This window comes from Eleutherodactylus coqui, chromosome 6 (genome assembly GCF_035609145.1).
Source record: "Eleutherodactylus coqui strain aEleCoq1 chromosome 6, aEleCoq1.hap1, whole genome shotgun sequence".
Lineage (NCBI taxonomy): Eukaryota > Metazoa > Chordata > Amphibia > Anura > Eleutherodactylidae > Eleutherodactylus > Eleutherodactylus coqui.
In genome coordinates this window covers 69988508-70011793 of record NC_089842.1, presented here as the reverse complement: position 1 = coordinate 70011793, position 23286 = coordinate 69988508, and the positions used below count along the sequence as shown (strand labels likewise).

The following is a 23286-nucleotide window of genomic DNA, read 5'->3' as shown; positions in this document are numbered from 1 at the left end:
GGGAAAGTCAGGAGGGCAGCCACTATCTCATGGGGAGGCAGTGGGGGCAGCATGCACCTTGAGATCTGGGCCAACAACACAATCCAGCCCCTTGGGGGCCACAGGTGCTCATGGAACGGAGGATTATTGGGACTGGAAGGCCCATTTAAAAGTTATACCCACGAAATTGGAGATGAAGTCTCTGCTACAGAAACTAGATACAGCACATAAACAAGATATTGCAGTACTCCAGCGGAATATAAGGCATGTGACTCAGAGGGTGGTTGAGATGGAAGAGACCCAAGATAGGTTTCAGAACATCATAGAAAAACATGCGCAAATCCTGGAAGCTCAAGCTCACCAAATTGCAGAGTTGACCAATCCTATCGACGATATTGAAAACTGCTATAGGTGCAGCAATCTCCATATAAGAGGTCTCTCTGAGAAGGTGGGCAACAGTCAACTTGTGGACTGGGTCACTGATTTTTTTTAACCATCTCTTGGACTGACCCCCAGATGCGGCTCTTCAATTAGATAGAGTTCACTGCGCACTTGGCCCGAAGCCTACGGACCCCTTGAAACCCAGAGATGTGCTATGCCAGGTCCACTTTTATAGAAAAAAGGAACAAATCCTGCAAAAGACTCAGGAAGCTGGAGAGTTGGAATTGCGGGAGTTTCCAGTGTCTTTATTTCCATACCTCTCCAAGCATATGCTCCAGCTTCGACAGGCCCTTCTAAACGCTTTGAGAGAAAGAGACGTTCCCTACTGATGGGGATTTCCCCTTCACCTGCAAGCCAGAAAAGGAGGGAAAACAGCAATCTTTAGAAATCTTGGCGATCTACCAAAGTTCCTGGGGACTCATGAGCTATGCCAAATTGTGATTCCAGACTGGCCCAAAGTTGGAAGGTGAACAAGGTTTTACAAAAACCGAAACACGTTCTCCATACTTGTGAGATGTACATTTTATCAATAAAGCAGGAAATCTGAAATGCAAGCAGTATCCCGACTCTGATTTTCATTTGTACAAGAAAGCCAAAGAAACCGGTGGCTAATCAAGTCTTGCAAGATACGCCTGCAGAGAGGAACGTGGAGCAGAAACCAGCCAAGGTGGGATTGATAATCTTTATTTGAACTCCAAAGTTGGAAAGATGCCATTGCCCCTCCTAGAATGGACTAGCAGGTGGTGGGTGGCAGGGGCTGAAGTGTGCTGGCATGATCTGGAGTGGTGCACAAAGCTGCAGCAGCAACACATGGATATCTGCTGGGAGCAGTGCTGCTATATGCAGAGTTTAAAGGGCCAGGAGGCCGAGTGTGCGATACCTGCTGTATGCAGAGTTTAAAGGACCAGGAGGCCGTAGCTGCGCTTAAAGGGCCAGGAGGCCTAAGTTTGCGGTTGCTGTGGGAGCAACAGAGGACCAAGCAGAGGACATCTGTGAGGCAAGTTAGTGAACCTGCTTGTGTATTATGGACTGTGCAGTCAAGATGGCGGGTGCTGCAGGAGGAAACCAGAAAGAGCCATGCTGGGGGTGTTTGCAAATGGACTTATGTATGTTCAGATGTCCAGTGGCAAAGTGGCCATTAAAACCCCCACTGGTCTGTGTTGGAAGCTAACTGCAAAGCTTTGAGGCACAACAGGAGGTGTCCCCGCCAAAGGACTGTGATAACATTCCATGGAGTGGTGAGACCACTAAGGACTGTGCGTTATGGACTTGAAAGTAAAAAAATTGATGTCAATGTGGTTAAAATGCTGCATAACAGAATGTTTTCCTTGCAGGAGAATACTGAGAAAACTGCAATGTCTGCACTGGGTGCAAAAAAGTTCAAAAGCCATACGGTATATAATGTGTTGCATGATACATTTTCTGTGCACGATGATACCATGAAAGCCACACAGTGTGCACGAACATTTAAGAAAGATTTGTCTGAGAACTGTGTTGCTGAGTGGTGCAAGAAAAGTCTATTAACCCTGAAATGTCATGTGTGGGGGATGTTGGGATGTATTCTGTGCCTAATATGTGTAGCTATGTTTCCCAAATGAAGTTAGGATGTGAACAAGGTGCAATGAGGAGTGCAGCCAACGCCCATGTGACAGCCTGTGCAAGTATCCCTATAGTGAAGGAGGGAAGTCATAATGAGGATAGTGTGTGTAGGACTAGAAATGCTGGAGCGAGTAGTACTATGCCTTTAGAGAGAGAAAAGATAGATTGCACTAAACCTGCAAAAAAGAGAAAAAAGAAAAAGGCTGCTGCTAGTGAGACAAGTGAGGTTATCGGTGCAGATCCTGAGGTCCAGGGTGAGACAGCAAAAGAACGCTTGTTTAAAATTCAGGAGGGAGTTGCACCAATGCAAGCTCATGTAAAGTTTCTTGAAGCATTGCAAACTGCTAATAGAAATTATGAAGTTCAGTTACAGAAAGAAAGGACTATCTTGCGTCTGCTTGGAGAAGAGGCCAAGAGGCAAAGGCTTATAGCCGAGGAGCAGACAGGTAAATTACTAAAAGGAAAGTATTCTCCAAGAAGCTGAGCAGTTAAAAGCAAAAAATGCAGCTCTCTTAAAGGAGAATGAGCGTATTGAGAGATTGGCTAAGGAGAAAGCTGATCGCCGGGTGTTGCTGGAACAGAGGAATGTTCAGTGTGAACAGAGCTTAGAGATGAGAAGTGAGAAAAAGAAGTATGAGGAATATCTTTCAACAGCCCATGAAGAGATATAAGACCTCAGAGATGTAGCCAGAAATGAGGCTGATCGCAGAGTATGTCTGGAGACACAATCTGTGCAGTATGAACAGGACTGTAAGAAACTGCAAATGAAAACCCAAGAGTTGAAGATGACGTGTTGCGAGATAGAAAAAGCTTCTACAGATGCACGGAATCAAACTACAGGTTTGCAGAATCAGGTTGGAGCGTTGAAAATGCAGTTAGCAAAGAAAAATGGTGACTTGGAGTGCCACGTAAGTCAGCTCAAGAAAGAGCTGGAAATAGAAAAAGCTGTTTGCAGTCAGGCAGAGAAGCAAGCAGAGATCTTGAAAGACTTACTAGATTACAAAGAAAAGCAGGAAGCAACTGCATGAGAGGCTGGTGTCCCAGCTACAGATGAGCTTGGTTGAGAAAGCTGAAGTACATGGAATCCAGATCCAGGAGCTGGAACGGAGTCATGCTGTAGTTGTGGGGAAACTGTCCAAGCAGTTGAAGCAAATTGAAAAAGTGAAAGAAACATGGAAAAGTGAGTGTCTTGAGCTGACCCAACAGGTGAAGGGGTTGTTGGAAGACAGCTGTGCATATCAATGCAAGAGAAATACAGTAGAGATGCAGCTTCAAGATCTACAAATAAAAATAATTGAAGGTGACAGAAGGCAGACAGCATTGTCTGAGCAGGTGAATAGACTGCAGGTGAGGCTAGAAGCTCAGACTGAAGAGTCTCTGAGGCTGGTGCAAGAAGTGACGCAACAGAGGCTTGGTCTTAGTGCACACCTGAAGATAATGCAAGATGAGAGAAATGTGTTCCTGAAGCAGTTAGAAGAAGATGCAGAAACTAAGAGAAACCTGCCAAAGCAGATTGCAACACTTCAGCCTGAGGTGTCTGACCTAAAATATAGACTGGAGAAGAGTGCTGTGTGCTTGGATTCTGCGGAAGAGTAGAAAAGAGAAATACAAGAGGAGTTAGAAGCTACAAGGCAGAAGTATGAAGAGAAGACAGCTGCCTGTGATAAGCTTGAGAAGGTTTAAGTACATCTTCAACAAAAGATAGAAGATGTTTCTGTGAAGCTTGGTCTCCAAAAGGAGCTTGTGTCCAAACTAAGAAAGACGTGGAAAATATGTGAACAGCAGCTTACAGAGGAGAAAATCAGGTCTGCAAGATATGTCACTGAATGTGAGCGTGCTGAAGAAAAGGTCTGTATGAAACAGACCGAAGTGTTAACTGTAACACACACCTTGAAAATTATGTCAGAGAAAAAGGGGCTGTTCCAAAAGTTTGCCAAGAATTCAAGCGTGAAGATTAAATGCTGGGCAGCACAGTGTCATGTTGCTGAAAAGAGGGTTCAGAGACTAGTGCGGTCTAGGAGCCAGTTCAGACAGCAAGTAAAAGAGAAGAAGGTCTTGTGGAAGATTCCCAATAATAATGCTGGAAAGCGAACTCTGGTACAAAGAAAACACAAGGGCGTGGTCCAACAACCAGTGGCAGGAGTGAAGAATTGTAAAAATAAGACACAAGTGGTGAAGCATACCAAATTATGTGAAGGTGACCTGGGCACTTCAGGTGAACAGTTTGTAAAGACTTGGATGGTCTTGAGGAAAGAAATCACTTCTGTAAACAAAAGAAAAGTCATTTAAAGTGAGAGCTGAGCCACAGATGGGAGGTGAGCAATCCTCTGAAGTTCAAGTGACAAAAGAGAAGGCAGAAGGTGAAACTGCTGAAGCAGAAAAGGCCACGAAGGTAGCAAAGACTGGGGAAAAGGTCTCAGAAATTACGCCTGTCCGGGATAAGGAAGTTGTGCAAATGAATGGAAGTATCTCTGTGGTGAAAAGCACACAGATGGAAATGAGTGCACATGCCGCTACGATAGTGCAGACTGAAGAAAAGGCACCTGCAACAGTTGAACAGATGAGTGATGTACGATGTGAAGTATTCAATAAGCTTCCGAACATGCCAGTTAGGGAAAGAGACCCCCGAGCCTGGATTTTGACCCTGAAGGGCCAAAAAGAAAGTGTGATACGGCCTACATCAAAGGTGGGGGATATGTAGTAGGGCAGTACACAGAAGGGCCTGTAGAGGGCTGCAGACAGGACTTCTGGTGCGGGGGTTAACACAAAGGGGTGGAGCAGGAACTAGAAAAAGAGAGAGAGAGAACCAGTGCAGCAGAGAGAGATGCTGCAGGCTAGTGGCCTAGCAAAGGCTAGTGGCCTAGCAAAGGCCAGAGTCCAACAGGGATGACGCCCCTGGACTCACACGCCAGGGTTAAAGAAAATCCACTTCTCCAGAGAGTGTTCCTACACGGCTGGTGTGCCATTTTACATACAAGAGGTCAGCGATCCCGAGGAAAGAGCACCCTGCTTGCTACAGTATCAAATGGATGCACAGATCTCCCCGGTATGTTGGAGATGTCGGAGCAGTTCTGGATCAATGGTACATATTTGGTGGGGTTGTCCCGCTGTCAGAAACCTATGGAGTAATGGGGAATTAAGGCACACTTACTGCGTCTGGTTATATTGGCGGTAAGGATGTCTGTTCCTGGTTTGTGGCGTTCTACTCCCCCTCCATCTAGGAGCATCTGGATATGCTAATGAAGTGTGAGGAAGAGGGGTCTGTGGATGAGCAGGATCGGATCGGCGCATATGAGCTATGGAGTCCTTGGATAGCCATGAGAGCTTCTGATCCCTTTAAATCTTAGCTGGAATCTGGTTGATTGGACCCTTAATGGGTATACTGTAACATCTGAACAAAGTCGTACTTACTGTTCCCTTATCTTTCCCCCTCCCTTCTTTCCTTCTTTCCTTGTCTCTCTCCCCCCCCCCCCCCCCCCCGCCCTTCCCAATTCCGGGAGGTTTTCCTTTATTTTGTTTTTAGTTTAGTTTAGACTTTGGATAATGTGACTGGGAAATATGGGAAATACCAGTTACACGATCAATTATCAGCAATGTGTTTTTATTCAAGTCTTGAATGCAGATTTTTCCCAGACTGATCTATGTGATTGTAATGCTGTTTAATATTTGTAAATGTTTCATAAAATGATTGAACATAAAATGTTCATATTTGTGGCCTCTTATTCAGAAGCTTGCCCTAATAACAAATATGAGAGTTCTCTTAAGAGGTGACACTTTCAATTGGTATTTTTCACACACGTTAAGTAAAATAGGAGATGGAGAAAACTCTGCACTTGAAGGCAAGATAGCTGTAACATCAAGCTTAGCCATAGTGGTGACATCTCTTACAGAAATGATTGCTAACATGTACCCAGGCATTTATTTATTTTTTCTCGTTAAAGTTTTTTATTAGTATCTAAAACAGAGGTTACAAATATGCATGAAGATGTTTACAATTTAACAAGAAGTATTGCAGAAATATATATAGTATACAGCATGAATTTTTAGAGTGATACAATTTGTGATTAAATGAATAACAGGTAGTAGTCTTGGGTTGGGGGAAGTATGGGGGTATAGGAGGGAGGGAAAGGGGGGGGGAATGGGGTTTATAGGAAGGGTGGGGAAGGGAAACAAAGATAACAACAGTTTTAGACATCAAGATGGGAAATTGTTACACCATTGGTTCCATACTGTCACGTATTTAGGATATGAGTTGTTTCTGAGTGCAAGAACTTTTTCAAAGACTCCATGTTCAGTTATAAGCTGTTTCAAGTCATTTATATGGGGTACTTCTGTAGTTCGCCATTTTTTGTTTAGTAGTAGTTTTGCCCCCATCAATACATGCCAAATCAGATGACTCTTTTTAGGTCTGATCCCCTTAAGGTCCAAGAGTAAAAGGGCCATGGCAGGGAGTTTAGGAATCTTTGTTTCTGAGACCTTATAAATTATTGAGTAGACACTGGACCAGTAGGGAACAATCAGGGGGCAAGACCAGAGAATATGGAGCATTGAACCCTCTTGTCCACAGCCTCTCCAGCAGAGGGCCTCAGGGGCTAAGTGTCTGTTCTTCAGTCGGACTGGTGTAAGATACCACCTTGTGAGTTTTTAAGTGTGTTTGTATTAAGTTGGCACATTTTGTCGCTTGTTTAGCTCTTTTAAAATAATCTAGTCAGTTGTCTAGTGGGATCTTTATTTTTAGGTCTTTTTCCCAATTCAAGAGGTGGCATTTCTTCCCCGATCGCAGATTACCGCTCATCTGGTCATAGAAACTTCTAGTTGTAATTTTATTTCCTTTTTGCAGTCTCATTGTTTAGAATTATTGTATGTTGGAGCGGTATGTTTTGGAGTTGTATAGTTTGTAATAGTGATCTTAACTGGAGATATCTGAACATCTCGGTCTTTGGTAGATTGAATTGTTCGATCAGCTGTGAGCAGGATTTTAAAGTTTCCTGTTCGAAAAGATCTGTTATTAGTTCTACTCCCGCCTCAGATCACGTGGACAACCGCAGGCCCGGTATGAAGTGTTCTATAGTATCCAAAGGGATCTTATTTTGAGTTTGAGTCATGGTGTTTTCTGTAATATGTGTATATTTAGTCCATGCCTCGATTGTCGTGGCGATTGCTAGTGAGGCAGGAGGAGAGTGTAGTTTAGCTTTTAAAGGCGGCGATAATGTTGACAGGATAGTTGCATAGGTTAATGATTTTAGGGATTTAGAGTTTTTGTTCTAGCTCTAAATTGAGCCAGCTTGTCGGTGTGGAGTGAGTGAGCCAGATTTTTGATTGGTTAAGTAGTGTTGCCAGGTGATAGGATTCTAGATTGGGAAGATCAACTCCTCCCTGTGATTTATGTAAGGTCAAGATAGACCGTGCCACTCTGGGCGGTTTACCATTCCAGATGTAATCTGACATCTGGCTTTGAAATTTTTGTAGTGTTGCTTGAGGAATTGGTATAGGAAATGTTCTAAAGTAAAATAATATTTTTGGAAGAATCATCATTTTGTATAGGGTTATCTTCCCAATCCATGTGGTTTGATGTTTTTTAAAGTAGTTTAATTCTTCCTGTAGCGCCTTCAGTAGCGGGGAGTAGTTGGATAGGGAAAAGCAAATTTGGATTCTGAGATATGGAATGTTTTGAGACTGCCACTGGAAGGGAAATTCTTGCTTTATGTCGTTTTTTAAGTCCTCTGTTATATGTATGCCTAGAATTTGTGACTTGGAAACATTTAGTTTGTAGTAAGAGATTTTTGAGAATAGAGAAAGGGTGAAATGTACATGTCTCAACGAGGTTATGGGGAATGTACATGTCTCAACGAGGTTATGGGGTTGGTTACCATAATTAGAGTATCATCTGCGAATAAGCTAATTTTGTGTTGTCTAGTTCTTGTAGGTATTCCTTTTATGTTAGGGTTTAATCTTATATGTTCGGCCAGGGGTTCCATTGCTAGGATAAATATTAGGGGTGACAGTGGGCAACCCTGACGAGTCCCATTGGTAATGAGGAATGTCTCAGATAGTGTACCGTCCACTAGGACTCTGGCTGAAGGGGAAGAGTATAAAGCTTTGATACTTTTAATGATATTGCCTGTAAAGCCGAATTTTTCTAAAACAGAAAATGTGTAACCCCAATGAAGGCAGTCAAAAGCCTTTTCTGCGTCTAAGGCTAAAAGTATGGCCGGGGTGTGGGAGGATTCCAGCAGAGAGAGGAGGTCCATCACTCTTCTTGTGGCATCGGAAGCTTGTCTTCCTTTTATAAATCCCACCTGGTCTGAATGGACTATGGACAATAAGATCGTCTGCAGTCTCTGTGCTATAATTTTTGAGTATAGTTTAGTATTGCAATTGAGCAAAAATATGGGACGAAAGTTTGTTAAAGATGAAGGATCTTTGCCAGGCTTTGCTATCGTCACTATTGTGGCTTCAAGCATTTCTCTTGGAAATTTGCTTTGTTGTATTGCAGAGTTGAACAATTGAGACATGTGTGGAGCTAGAATTTCTTTAAAGGATTTGTAGTACTCGTTGGAGAAACCATCTGGGCCTGGAGATTTTTAAAGTCTTAGTGTTTTTATAGTGTCAGTTATTTCTTGGGTTGTTATGGGTTTGTTCAGGTTTTTATTTTAAGATTCTGATATATTCGGGAGGTTTAGTGTTTTAAGGAAGGATGATATATCTTGTTGGGGTGGAAGGATCTTCTTTGAGATTATATAGTTTTTCATGGAATTTGCGAAAGCACTCTGCAATCTGTTTTGGGTGGGATATTTTTGTTTCTTTGGTTTCTGGGTCAGTCACGTAGGGGATTTTTGTTTTAATCGTAGTTTTCTTGACCAAGTTCGCCATCAGTCTGGATGGTTTGTTTATCGAGGAGTAGTATGTTTTTGTGTTTTTTATCGTTTTGTCGAAGTTATCAATTAGGAGGGTGTGTAGCTTATGTCTTAGAGCAAAAAGTTGTTTATGTAATTCGTCTGACTGGGTGTTTTGCAGGAGAGACTCAGTTTTTGTAAGTTGAGTAAGAATGTCATTGAGTTGTTTTTCCTTATCTCTTTTATGTTTTGCACTAATTTTGATGAGGATTCCTCTAATATACGCTTTATGCGCATTCCACACTGTTACAGGGGACATCTCCGGAGTTGAGTTGATTTTAAAATATTCCGTGCGGGCGTCCTCTATGGTTTTAGAATGTTGAGGAATCCCCATCAAAAAGGTATTATTCCTCCATGGATGTCTCTCTCCTCCCTCCTCCCCCCACCGAAAGGTAGCCAAAATGGAAGCGTGATCAGACCATGTGGCTTTGTTAAAGCTTTGTTGAAGCTTCCATGAGCAAAGGAAGGGACCATCTATCCACTAAGATCAGATCAATTCGTGAAAATGATCTGTGTAATGGGGAGTAGAATGTATATTCCCTTGCTGAGGCGTTCATGCATCTAAAGCTATCATAGAGAGCTTCTTTTTGTAGCCAGGGGTTTAAATTTGGATATCTTCTACGTGTCTGACTTGTCGTGTCTATGGTTCCATCAGGAATGAGGTTGAAGTCTCCACAGACTATCACCCTACCTCTTCCATGCTTCCGCAGTTTAATTGTTTTGTTTAGGAAGCTTATTTGTGCTTCATTCGGTGCATATACATTCAATATCGTGAAAGGGATAGAATTTAGAGTTCCCGTCACAATGATAAACCTTCCTTTAGGATCTTATAAAATAAAGGTGGTATGTACACTGATCGAGTCTCTAAATGCGATCATCACTCCTGCTTTTTTATTTGGTGTGCAGGCTAAAATTACCTTGGGAAATTCCATATGGTTTCTTTTCGGACAGGCGGAAGTATATCAGCATTTTCCGTCAAAGCCTCTCTCCACAGTGTTGAGCGCTTGAATGGTGAGTTTAATCCATTAGCGTTTATGGACAGTTTAAACGCCAACTTTGATATCGATAGATGCTATAGAACAGTATGGAAAAATATGATGTCTAAGCATAAAAAAGGGGGAAAATAGGTAACAAATTGACAAGGTACTATAAGCCATCAAACAGTTGACGGGTAGAATATAACGTCAAGTCCGTACAAAGTGTGGACTTGTGCGGTGGGGGGTAAAGTTCACCTGAATGGGTGAGAGCCAGAGGCAGGCTACACCGAGAGGGGTCTCGGATATGAAGATTAAGCATTTTCAGCGGCCTGGTTCAGAGGTCATGGAGGTCTTTTCCGGTGGTCTTTTTTTTCTAGTTGGTCCCCTAGAGGTGTCGTCAGGGGTGGGGGTAGGAATGCCCCAAGATTTCAGTATTGCTGAAGCATCTTCTGGGTTGGAGAATATGTGGTTTACTCCATCTTTGTAAATTAGAAGTTTCGGGGGGAAGCCCCATTTGTATGGAATTTTTTGCCTGGCGGAATGCGTTAGTAATTAGAAAGCACTTTCTTCTCGCTTGTAATGTCATCTGTGAAAGATCTGTATACAGGCGGATTGTGTTGTAGGGGGCCGGCATCTGGTTTAGTTTACGGGAAGCTTACATCATAGCTTCTTTGACATGGAAGAAGTGGAATCTAGCAATTACATCTCTGGGCATAGAGTCGGGGACAAATTTTGGTTTTGGCAGTCTGTGTGCTCTGTCTATAGTTAAATCCATTGTCATAGAGTCTGGTAGAACTGCTTTGATCAATTGCTGGAGATAGTTAGAGATTTCTGACGCAGGGACCGACTCTGGAATGCCCCTGAATTTGACGTTGTTAGGTCGGTTTCTATCTGCCATATCTGCAAGCTTTATTTTGAGGGCGTCTATTTCTTCTGTCAGGGAATAGTGTTCATCAATAAGGTTGTTGTGAGATTGTGTAATTTTACTCATTTTGCTTTCTGTATGAGTGATTATTTCTTCCATCTCCTCCATAGAAGTTTTCAATGTTGTGCTTAGGGAATCAAAGTTTATTTGTAGCGAGTCCTTTAAAGCCAGAAGCATCTCTCATAAACGCCTTTGTAGCTTGCTTATCTGAGGAAGGCATGGAGGATATGTGGGTCTTCTAACTGTTCTTCTGACAGTTTTGAACACTGCTTTAGTGGGCTAGCGGTAGGAGAAGGCTGTGCTTTTTTATTTTGTGAGGAGCTCGCCACCATTTTGTTTACATGTGGCCTGCTTTTTTGAGGTGTTTTTCCTCTTATGGCCGCCATGTTAGTTATAGCGTGAGGCAGGGGGTTAATGAGCAGTACTAGTATGTAACTCACCGCTGCGTCCTCTCCCTGGTCTGTTATGTGCTGTGTATGTTGGGGCACACAGGATCTGGATGGAGGGTGCAGACTGATCTCCGCCAGGAATGCAGGCTGTGTCGGAGGTTCGGGGTCCGCAGTGTATGGGCTGCCGCGCGGAGAAAAGAAGTCTTCCAGGCGTCTGTGCGGGGTGCAAGAAGACTTGCGGCAGCTCATCTGCGCTCAGCTGATCTCAGCAGTGTTGAGTCGCTCTACACCGGGTGAGTGTCGGCCGCTTAGTCTGCTTTTTTTGTCGCTTGTTATTGCCTCTGTGCTCTGAGCTCCACGGCTATGTGGCCATCTTGGTGCTCGGTCAGGCAACGCCCCCCGTACCCAGACATTTCTGATATCAAGTCAAAGTCCATAAATTGGTTATGCGCGCGTGTGTTTTTTTTTTTTTCCAAAAAAATGACAAAGCAGCTGCTATTAATGATCTTTAGTTGAAATCATTCGAAGGAGAAGAAATGCAATAGAAGTCTAAAAATTTGATGGGATACTTTACTGATTTATCAGTTTGTAGTACTGAATCTATAAAACATCCTCAACCCAGCTGGTCTCCTCTCACATAACTACATTCTTAAGATTAGCGCATCGGTTTAAGGAACCTAAACCCTCCAAATTTATGTAATGGCACCAGACTGGAAATAAAAGTTCTCCATGGAAATGTTATCAAGACCACAGTAATCACTGGATATGCTAAAGGACAAACTGTATTCGTACCATGAACACCATTAATACCCATTGAGTACCCGTTTGAGTTCAAAAACTGCAATTCCCTCTCAAGGTCTGCTTTGCAATGGTGATCAATAAATCTCAAGGGCAATCATTGCAGGTAGCCGGAATAGGCTTGAAGGAGGACTATTTTCTACATGGTCAGTTCCAGAATGAGTTCAGCTAGCAGTCTGGTGATCCTTGCACCTGAAGGTAATACTACGAATGGAGTTTACAAAGAGGTCCTTCACTAATCAAGATTAGTGAAGGACCTCTCATAGTACAGGTATTATGAGAATGGTTTATACAATAAACACCAAAGATATATGATAAAGAAAGATAAATGTTTATTACAAGATAATTAGCGATGGGTTAGCAAACATAATAATTATGAAGATAATTTCAATTAGTCTCATCTAGAAAGTGTAATACGAATTTGACGTGGATGAAGTCACAGGTATTAGCGAGACTTTTTTAACCCATTAGTGACCAAGCCTGTTTGCGCCTTAATGACCAGGCCAAATTTTGGAAATCTGACTTTAACATAGAATAGCTCCATAAAGGTTTTGCATATCCAAGTGATTCTGACATTCTTTTCGCCACATATTGTACTTTATTTCAGGTGGTGAAAATAGTCCGATATAATTTGTGTAAATATATTAAAAGTGCCAATATTGGGAAAATTTTGAAAAAAATAATTTTTTCACATTTTCAATTGTAATATATCAAATATGTGCAAACATACTGTACAAACTTTTCCTAAGATATATATTTCTATCTATTTACTTTATTCTGAATGCACGTTTGAAAAACTTTTATGTTTTTTTTAACCATTTAGGAGACATACAAATTTAAAATTACTTTTCAGCATTTTGAGGAACACTTTATTTTCCTGCACCAAGCCAGGATTGCAAAGGCTCATAGGTGTCAAAATAATAGATACCCCCCACAAATGACCCTATTTAAAAAACTACACCACTTAATGTATTCACTGAGGGGTGTCATGAGTATTTTGACCCCACAGTTTTTTTCAGGAATTAAAAGTAAAATTTCATATTTTTGCAAATCTGTAATTTTAAAAACATATTTTTTTTATAGTTTACATGAAAATGAAGATTTACACCCCAAAAAAATCCCCCTGTTTGTCCTGTGTTCAATGTGTTCATTGTAGCCCTAATCTTATATCTGAGTGCACAACAGGGCCCAAAATGAAAGGAGTAGTCAGTGTCTTTCAGAACATAGATTTTGCTTGAAGTCCTTTTAGGCCCCATTGCCCACTTGTAGAGTTCTTGAGCGGCCAAAACCATAGAGAACCCTCAAATGACCCCATTTTGAAAACTAAACTCCTTAACAAATTTATCTAGGGGTGTACTACTTATTTTGATCCCACAGTTTTTGAATGAATTCAAGCAAAGCAAAAGGAAAAAATTGTGATTTTCTTTTTTTTGGCAATTCTGTCATTTTAAAAACAGCTTTTTTTTGTACAGCACACATATGAAGGAAGACTTGCACCCCAAAAGGGATACCCTTGTTTGTGCTGTTTTCAGAAACATACCCATTGTGGCTCTAATATTATGTCCGCATGCACAGCGGGGCCCAAAATGAAAGGAGTAATCGGTGGCTTTCAGAACATAGATTTTGCTTGAAGACCTTTTAGGCCCCATAGCACACTTGTAGAGCTCTTGAGCCCCCAAAACTAGAGACCCCCACAATTGACCTCATTTTGAAAACTAGACTCCTTAACGCGTTCCTCTAGGGATGTACTGTGTATTTTAACTCTACGATTTTTGAATAGATCTAAGCAAAGCAGTAGGAAAAAATTACGATTTTCATATTTTGGGCAATTGCGTCAATTTAAAAACAGGTTTTTTTGTACAGCACACATATAAATGAAGACTTTCACCCGAAAATGAATACCCCTGTTTGTCCAGTGTTCAGAAACATACCCATTGTGGCCCTAATCTACTTAAAGGACACATGGCTGGGCCTATAAAGGAGGGAACACCTGTTGGATTGCAGGGCACAACTGAATAAATTCCAGGCCACATTGCTTATTTGTACGGAATAAAAATTGACTCCCTAAAAATATCCCCCCCCCCCCCAACAGACACACTCCACGCCCTTTTCGGCGTTCCCCAAATCTTAGATAAAAGTAATAATGTGAATTGTGTGGTATTTCCGAAGACCGGGGTAATCACGGAGGCTGGTTGGAATGGGCCCATGGGGCCATAAAACCGGGTATCCCCCCTCCTCTCATGCTTTTTGGGGGTCATTTCTTGACCTCAATGGCGGGTATGGGGTGTAAAAAGTGGCGTTCCGTGAGTCTTCGTAAGCTTGCCAAGGTGCAGTGGTCTTGTACAGAAGACGCACAACAAGCTGCCCCTGGAACTGCAGGAAGGCAAGCATTCCTGGGGCTTCTTGTAAAATACGTATTACAGGTAGTGGTCTGAATAACGCCGGGCTCACGCAGCCGTAGGTGGAATCCGCTTGCGGAGGCCCGCAGCGGATCCCAGCTGCGAGCCCGGCTGTGACTCTGCATATGGCCGTGTAATGTACTGCGCATAACTGCGTACTTACACGGGCGGTCATGCGCAGTACACCTTTTTTTTTGTTTGTATTACCCGCACCATCACTTAGCGATGACGCGGATACCGCAGCCCGTACACAAAGTATTTGCGTATGGGCTGCGGGTATATCCGCGACCATGGAGCACAATAGGCAGATATCCGCAGTAAAATAGAACCTGCTGCGTTCTCTTTTCTGCGAGTGGATTACACAATTCCAACCCTCTAATGTGAGCGGAATTGTGTAATCCAATGTGATTGATCTGCATATTACTGCGGATCAGACGCATGCGGAATCCGTAATTCATGTGAGACCGACCTATGTTAGATCGCTATTTTTTTATTACGTGACCGGGGACTGCTCAACGAGGCCACCGTTGGTCACTGAGAGCAAGGAGATTTTAAATTTCCTGGGCTCCGTGACTCCTGCACATGTGTCCGGCATTTTGCCGGCAATCGCATGTGCAGAATTCGGGAAGGTTCACAAAGGAGGTTTGCGTCGGGGTTCAAATACGGAGGCCTCCGGTAAAAAGTTTCATCTCCTCTCACCGATCGCATGAAAGATGAAACTTCAATTTTTTAAAAAACTTTTATGTGACCGCCATTATACATTGGATAACGGCGAACACGTGACCAGGAACTGCTCACCGCAGCCCCCCGTGAAATCTCCAGGCTCTAGGCTCAGTTTTGTAGCCAGGAGCAGGGAGAATTTAAATTGTCCTGGCAATCCACAGCTTTTGCGCATGCATCCGCCATTTTGGCAACGGGCGTGTGCGCAGAAGCTGGTGTAAGGTCCGCAGAAAAAATCCGGGGGCCTTATGTACGTACTTTCATCCTCCCTTACAGATACGATCCGTGAGGGGAGATGAAACGCAAGCTTTTTAAACTTTTTAAAACTTTTTTTAACTTTTTCTTTTACTAGAGATGAGCGAGCACCAAAATGCTCAGGTGCTCGTTGCTCGAGTCAAGCTTTCCGCGATGCTTGAGAGTTCATTTCGAGTAATGAACCCCATTGAAGTCAATGGGCGACTCGAGCATTTTTGTATATGACCGATGCTCGCTAAGGTTTTTATTTGTGCAAATCTGCAAAACCCATGAAAGTGATGGAAACGACACAGAAACGGATAGGGCAGGCGAGGGGCAACATGCAGGGCTGCATCTCAGGTTCCCAGGTCTCACTATTAAGCCACAATAGCGGCAAGAGTGGGCCCCCCCAACAATTTTTACTTCGGACAAACCCTCATTAGTAAGGCACACCTTAGCTAAGCACCACACTACCTCCAACCAAGCACAATTACTGCCTGCGGGACATACCGCCGCCTCTTCTCCTGGGTTACATGCTGCCCAACCCCCCCGCATGACCCTGCGTTCGCAGCGCACATAAGTGTCCCTGCGCAGCCTTCAGCTGACCTCATGTCACACGCTCACTTCATAGCTACACCACCCTCATGTCTATTCCCACGTGCGTCTGCGATGAGGAGGAACCGGAGGCACACACTGCAAAGGGTTGGCAGGGCCAGGCAGTGATCCTCTTTGAAAGGGGGGGGGGGGGGGGGCGATAGCCCACAATGCTGTTGAGAATTGATAATAGATTGACGTTCGATCATCATTCCAATCCTATGCCACCTCCGTCAGGAGCTGCTAACGTGGGCATAAAGGGGACTCCGCTGCCAGCCCAGCACTTCTACACATCTCCACAATTCAGCAAACACCTTGTGTGGCCCAAGGTGCTGCGAGTGACATAGCAATGGGGGCTAATTGTGTCCACACACTACTCATTCTGTTTGGGTGTCAGATACCTCATCGACAACGCAGGGGGTAAACCTTCTGCACTCTGCACCCTACCCAAGTCTGTCAGTGTTTTTGGGACAGACAGGTAAAACACCTCAATGGGAAGTCTGTGTGCACCCACAGCATGGGTGGCTCCCAGGAACCCCCAGACGGTACATAAAGAAATCCCATTGCAGTGCCCCGGATAGCTGAAGTTACGTGAGAGGAAATACATGTTGGCTGCGGCCCACAGTCCAAGCCCTAGACATTCGTGTTTTTTTTTTTTAAGTGCCAGGCAGGTACAACTCCGCTATGGGAAGTATGTGTGCACCCACAGCATGGGTGGCTAACAGGAACCCCCAGACGGTACATAAAGAAATCCCATTGCAGTGCCCCAGATAGCTGAGGTAACGTGAGAGGAAATACATGTTGGCCTCAGCCGACAATCCATGCCCTAGTTAGTCTGGGTTTTTTTGGGGGCCAGATAGGTAGAACACCGCGATGGGAAAACTTAGTGCACCCATAGTATTCACAGAGCCCTGGAATATTCCTGTAGCAAAGGTATAAGCTGACCCCAGTAACAGTTATGTTGCAGAAGTCTAGGGAGACCCCATTAACATTTCTGTAGTAACAGTATAGACAGACCCCAGTAACATTTCATTAGCAGAAATATAGGCAGACCCCTGTAACATTTATGTAGCAGCAGTATTGGCAGACCCCTGTAACATTTGTGTAGCAGCAGTATATGCAGACCCCTGTAACATTTCAGTAGCAGCAGTACAGACAGAGCCCAGTATTTGTAACATTTCAGTAGTAACAGTATAGACAGACCCTAGTAACATTTCTGTAGTAACAGTATAGACAGAGCCGAGTAACATTTCTGTAGTAACAGTATAGGCAGACCCCAGTAACATTTATGTAGCAGCAGTATAAGCAGACCCCTGTAACATTTTTGTTGCAGAAGCATAGGCAGACCCCTGTAGCATGTCTGTAGTAGAAGTATAGGCAGACCCCAGTAACATTCTTGTAGCAGAAGTATAGACAGACTCCTGTAACATTTAAATGGCAGCAGTATAGGCAGACCCCTGTAACATTTATGTGGCAGAATTATAGGCAAACCCCAGTAACATTTCTGTAGCAACAGTATAGGCAGACCCCTGCAACATTTATGTAGCAGAAGCATAGGCAGACCCCTGTAACATGTCTGTAGTAGAAGTATTGGCAGACCCCAGTAACATTTCTGTTGCAGCAGTATAAGCAGACCCCTGAAACATTTATGTAGCAGAAGCATAGGCAGACCCTAGTACCATTTTTGTAGCAGAAGTATACGCAGACCCCCTGTAACATTTACGTGGCAGAAGTATAGGCAGATCCCAGTAACATTCTTGTAGCAGAAGTATAGGCAGACCTCTTTAACATTTATGTGGCAGAAGTATAGGCAGATCCCAGTAACAGCTATGTAGCAGCAGTATCGGCAGACCTCAGTAAAATTTCTGTAGTAATAGTATAGGCCAACCTCTGAAACTTTGGGATACCATGAGCGTAGGCGAAGGCCAGAAAAATTTGTTGGATAAGAGTGTAGGCGTGGGCCCTAAAAATGAGTGTACCAAGAGTACAAGTGTACCTCTGAAAAATTTATCAACCGAAAGGGCAGGTGAAACCCATAAACATGTTTTTAAAGATACAGCTCACTATTGCTTAAAGGGGTTGTCCCGCGAAATCAAGTGGGGTTATACACTTCTGTATGGCCATATTAATGCACTTTGTAATGTACATCGTGCATTAATTATAAGCCATACAGAAGTTATTCACTTACCTGCTCCGTTGCTAGCGTCCTCGTCTCCATGGTTCCGTCTAAATTCGCTGGCGGCTTGCTTTTTTAAACGCGCTTGCGCAGTCCGGTCTTCTGCTCTGAGCATGAGCTGCTTCAGTGTGCTCGCCACTACAGCTCTTCTGCGCATGCGCAGACGAGCTGTATCTTCTCGGGAGCGCGCTGGAGCGGCCATTCTGCTACCATCCTCTCTTAGAGGAAGGTGCAGAGCCGCCCAGCCGTGCCGAGAAGCCGCCTAGCCGCCCAGCAGAGCCGCCCAGCCCAGCCCAGCTGCCCAGGAAAGTGATGGGTGATGGACTGACGGGGGTGACGTGTGACTGACTGCCGCTGTGGCCCCGGAGCCTACCGCTGTGGCCCCGGAGCCTACTGCTGGGGAGCCGGGACCTACCGCTGGGGAGCCGGGGCCTAGCGCCGGTTACCTGCTGCCTGGCGGTGGGTGACTGGTCGGCCGCGTTCAATCCCGGGGTCCGGTCGGCGGCTGCGGGGCGTCTGGTTGTCAGGGAGACACAGCTGGTAGCGTCTCGGGAGCGCGCACGTCGGGCTACAGCAAGCGACGGGAAAAGAGCCGGCGGCCATCTTGGGGAAACTTTTTATAAGTTGCTGAAACGCTGGAACTGTAAGTACAAACCAGCTAGAAAAGTCATTTACAAGGGGGCTTAGTAATGTATGCTTAATTAGGGGGACTGGGCAAAAAAAAAATTTCACTGCTTCCTCGAGACAACCCCTTTAATTTGTAACAGAGCCTGGAGGCAGCCCTGTTGAAGAAATTGGTTCATGTTACAGTCTCATTACTTTTGAAACTTAGAAAAATTGTAAAAACATTGGTAGCCAGGAGCAGAGGGATTTTGAATTTCCCGGGACTCGAGACACTCTGTGCACGCGCCCGATAATTGACGTCTGGCGCGCATGCGCAGAAGGCGACTTCAGGTCCCGAGACACTGGGACATCGGGGAGGACCGAGGTGAGTATTTTCACCTCCCCTCATGGATAGGAGAGGGGAGGTGAAAGTTTACTTTTTCTTTAACTTTTTTGTTCACTTTTCCGCGATCGCCATAATTCATTGGATAACGGCGATCGCGGTATCGGGGACCACTCACCACGGTCCTCGCTGACATCTCCTGCCTCCCGGCTACCTACAGGAGACGGGAGCCAGGAGATTTTAAATTTCCTGCGGCTCCGGGCCTTCTGCGCATGCGACTGACGTAATGTAGCCTGGCGCACATGCGCAGAAGACTGGCTTCGGAGCCTGGGGGACCAGGACAGCGGGGAACAGTGCGGCAGAGGGGGGTGAGTATTCTCAGCTGCCCCCATGGATCTGATCGCATTGCCGGGGGGGGGGGGTCCTCGCAGCCAGGGATGACAGCTCCATGCTTTCGGCTATCATGGAGCTGTCACGTCCAGAGCCCACGTGGCTTTATTCTCTGCAGGACACATGTTTTTACGTCCTCAGAGAATAAAGCCCACTTGGGCAGGACGTAAAAACACTATGGGATGGTCACTATGGGGCTACGTCTAAAGCTCATTGCTTCATTAATCTCGCCTTCATAATACTGCTTAAGTATTAACTTTTCTTTATTCTCCCATGCAAGGCAAAATTCTTGCTCCAGCGATGGCCCAAACTTCAATGATGACTGAAAACGGTAAGTATTAAATGAAGCAGAAAACATTTTCATATAGAAGACTAATTCACTGGTCTCTTCCGGAATTTCAGTTGGCAGTGGAGCATTCTGTCAATGAAAAAAGTCCATTGGTTAAACAAAATCCTATAGTTATAGTCTATAACCATAGAGTACATTTAGTCTGCATATTTGCTATAGACATAATATAGTAGAATTTTTTTTTTGTCAAGAATATTTGCAAATAGACACATATAAATAATTTCACTGATCATATATTGTTTAAAGAGAACCCATTACCTTCCATTTAATTATACAACGGTTTAATGTCGATTTACAAAAATAAATTATATACACAGCAATATATAAAAAGTCTATCACATATCTACAATGCTGCCAATATGACTACAGTAGCCTAAAAAGTTCTTCTGAAGTAGGAGTTGGTCAATTATCTTTTTCAACATTGTCATCCCAATTTCTAAAGACAAGTAAATCAGGGCCAGGATATTGGGTGGAAAAGATGCCATTAGAAGGACAGGATTAAAAAATTTTACAAAAATGTTTCGTTCCTTTATTTTTCAGACACATGGGACTTTCTTATAAACTAAAGTTGGAGTGGATATTAATTAGTTTTATAGGGGTTTTGGTTTTTTTGCCATAGGGAAATATAGTCAGAAATATGGTTTTGGCACACCATTTAAGGTAGTTTGAATTATTTTTACCACAAATTTATTCTTTTATAATGTCACATACATGTACATTGCATAACATATGATGTCACAATAGAGAAGGAAACCCTGTTGTAGCCATAACTGTGTTTTACTACATTGAGCCTCTATATGTGCATGATAAAAATTCATGTATAGAAATATTTTTAGTAAGATTGGAAAGGCGCATAATTTTTTAGGGGGTTGACGGCTTTTAAAAAATATTTCTAACTTTTCTAATTTTATCTTTTTTTTAACATTTTACTTATTAACCCCTTAGTGACTAAGCCTGTTTGCGCCTTAATGACCAAGCCAAATTTTGGAAACCTGGCATGTGTCACTTTAAGGCCTTAGTCAGACGGGCGTTTTTTCGTGCGATTTGCGCATGCGCATGTGTCCGTCGATTTTATAAAACCATTGCTTTGCAATGGTATCGGACACATGAGCGCTTTTTATGCGCTCATCCGATAAATTATAGAACAGAAATCGCAGATCGCACCTATCTGCGATCTGCGATTCCTGTTCTTTTCTCTATATGCGCTCAATGGGGCCGGCGGCAGCAGTGCCGACCCCATTGAGAGCATATACTAGACAAATCATTCTTCTCTGCCACAGCTGTAACAGCTGTGGCAGAGAAGAACGATGTTTGCCCATTGAATTCAATGGAGCCGGCAATACAGCCGGCTCCATTGAAAGCAATGGGCTGCTGGCGAGCGCGGGATGAATTTTCGGGAAGGGCTTAAATATATAAGCCCTTCCCTGCAATTCATCCAGAAATGTGTAAAAATAAAAAAAAATATATACTCACCTGGTCCCGGCAGACGGAGTTCAGCCGCGGCCGGCGGCAGTTCTCCTGAACTGCTCTCTGTAGTATTCAGCAGCGGGGGATTTAAAATCCCCGCCTGCTGAATGAGCTGCCTCTGATTGGTCACATCCTGACCAATCAGAGGCAGCTCTCACTCACACCCATTCATGAATCCATAATCAACATGGTGGCCTTAACGCACGGTGCACCAAAGCACATGCACAAACCCCAGCCACAAGTCAATGTATGCAGGCTGTTCTAATTCACCCAACTATGTCATCCGATGGGTGTGCCAAACCGCATGCGCGATATCGGGGAGAAATATCGCAGCATTATGTCTCCAGCTCCACTATCCATGGCAGACTACTTTAGCAACATTTAATACTGCGCATGTGTGGAGCATGGCCTGCGGACCATCAGTCCTCTAACTCTTCATCCCCATCAAATAAAAAATGCACATAGGAGTGCTGAGTACGTGTGTATCTCAAAATAGCGAACCATTTCCAAATTCTAAATAGCCTTATACAACGGTCATCCATACGTCACACTAGCTGATATATCCGGCTTTGCACAAGTTAATTTGGTAGTGGTGTTTATCTGGTGTTCACACGGAAAACTACACAGAATGTGCCACCTCACACACGCTGCTCAAAACACACAGATCAGATAGATTCCTGTCAGTGTATAGGCAGATAGGTGAGAGATTTATCTCAGAGTGTATGTGAAAATGTCACCCCACAGAATGTGCCACCTCACACACTCTCCTCATTTTTACCCTGAAAGGTAACGCCCCTTTTTATTCAAATTTCCTACCCAGACTGAAGGTTGCAGCCCCTTGTTATACTTAAAGGCATACTCCATCCCAGCAGTCCATGTCCACTTCCTTTTGTACTTTACAGCCTTTCAATACATATGACAGTCAGTTTTATTCCTGTCAGTATATACTCATATTTCTGAATGCGTTTTGTTTTGCTGAGAAGATAACTGTCTCATATATTACGGGGTACAGATATGTTATTAGTTAGATAACATAGGAATGGTCATGCCAAATTACAAGTTTGTGCAGTACAGATGTGTGTTATTACTTACATTTAGAGATGAGCGAGCACACTCGTCCAAGCTTGATACTCGTTCGAGCATTAGGGTGTTCGAGATGCTCGTTACTCGAGACGAGCACCACGCGGTACTCGAGTCAATTCCATTTCCTACCCTGCATGTTTAGCGCCATTTTCTGGCCAATAGAAATACAGGGAAGGCATTACAACGTTCTCCTGTGACGTTCCAGCCCTATCCCACCCCCCTGCAGTGAGTGGCTGGCGAGATCAAGTGACCGCTGAGTACTTAAAGCGGTCCCGCCCGCGGCTCGCCACAGTCACACACTGGGAGAGATCAGGGATAGTGCTGCTGACGAGATAGGGAAAGTGTTAGTGTAGGATCCAGTCTACGAGAACCCGAACAATCCTTCTTAGGGCCACATCTGACCGCGTGCATTACTGTTGTGGCTGCTGGGAGCAGTTTTGAACCCCAATTTTTTTTTCATCTCGGGCTGTGCAGGCTATTACAGCTATAGCATTCTCAGTCTGCAGTCAATTATACAGAGTATAGGGACAGTGCTGTTGAGACAGGGACAGTGGTAGTGTAGAATCCATTCTACAATAACCCCAACGGTCCTTCTTAGGGCCACCTCTGACCCTGTGCGTTTTACTGCGTGGCTGCTGGGAGTTGTAGTGTTTCACTATTGCACAGCTAGGCCTGTTTGCAGCCTTCCATATAATTTTTTTCTGGCTGCAGTTTGCGTTACATTATCACTATCAGCCTCCAACTGTACGCCAATAATTCCCTAATTTTTTACACCGGTCAGTGTCTGCCGTCAACTTCACGCACAGCGTACGGCCACAGCCGCTGATAGAGGGGAAGTCATATACACGCTGTATAACCTGTATTCTTTTTCCAAAAAATTGAAAAAAAAGGTCCTTCTTACAGCTACCTGTGACCGTGTGCATT

At 44.0% G+C, this 23286-nt stretch overlaps 1 protein-coding gene across 2 annotated transcripts in view; it reads right to left on the bottom strand.

The window, feature by feature from the left end:
- Positions 1–12314: 12314 nt before the first annotated feature.
- The window catches only part of LOC136632216 (uncharacterized), a 234116-nt gene continuing 223144 nt past the window's right edge, over positions 12315–23286 (bottom strand). For both annotated transcript variants that reach the window (XM_066606947.1, XM_066606946.1), the window contains one exon: positions 12315–19881. In XM_066606947.1, the coding sequence (XP_066463044.1) occupies positions 19639–19881 (243 nt within the window). In that variant the 3' untranslated portion in view covers positions 12315–19638. The remainder of the gene's footprint in view (positions 19882–23286) is intronic.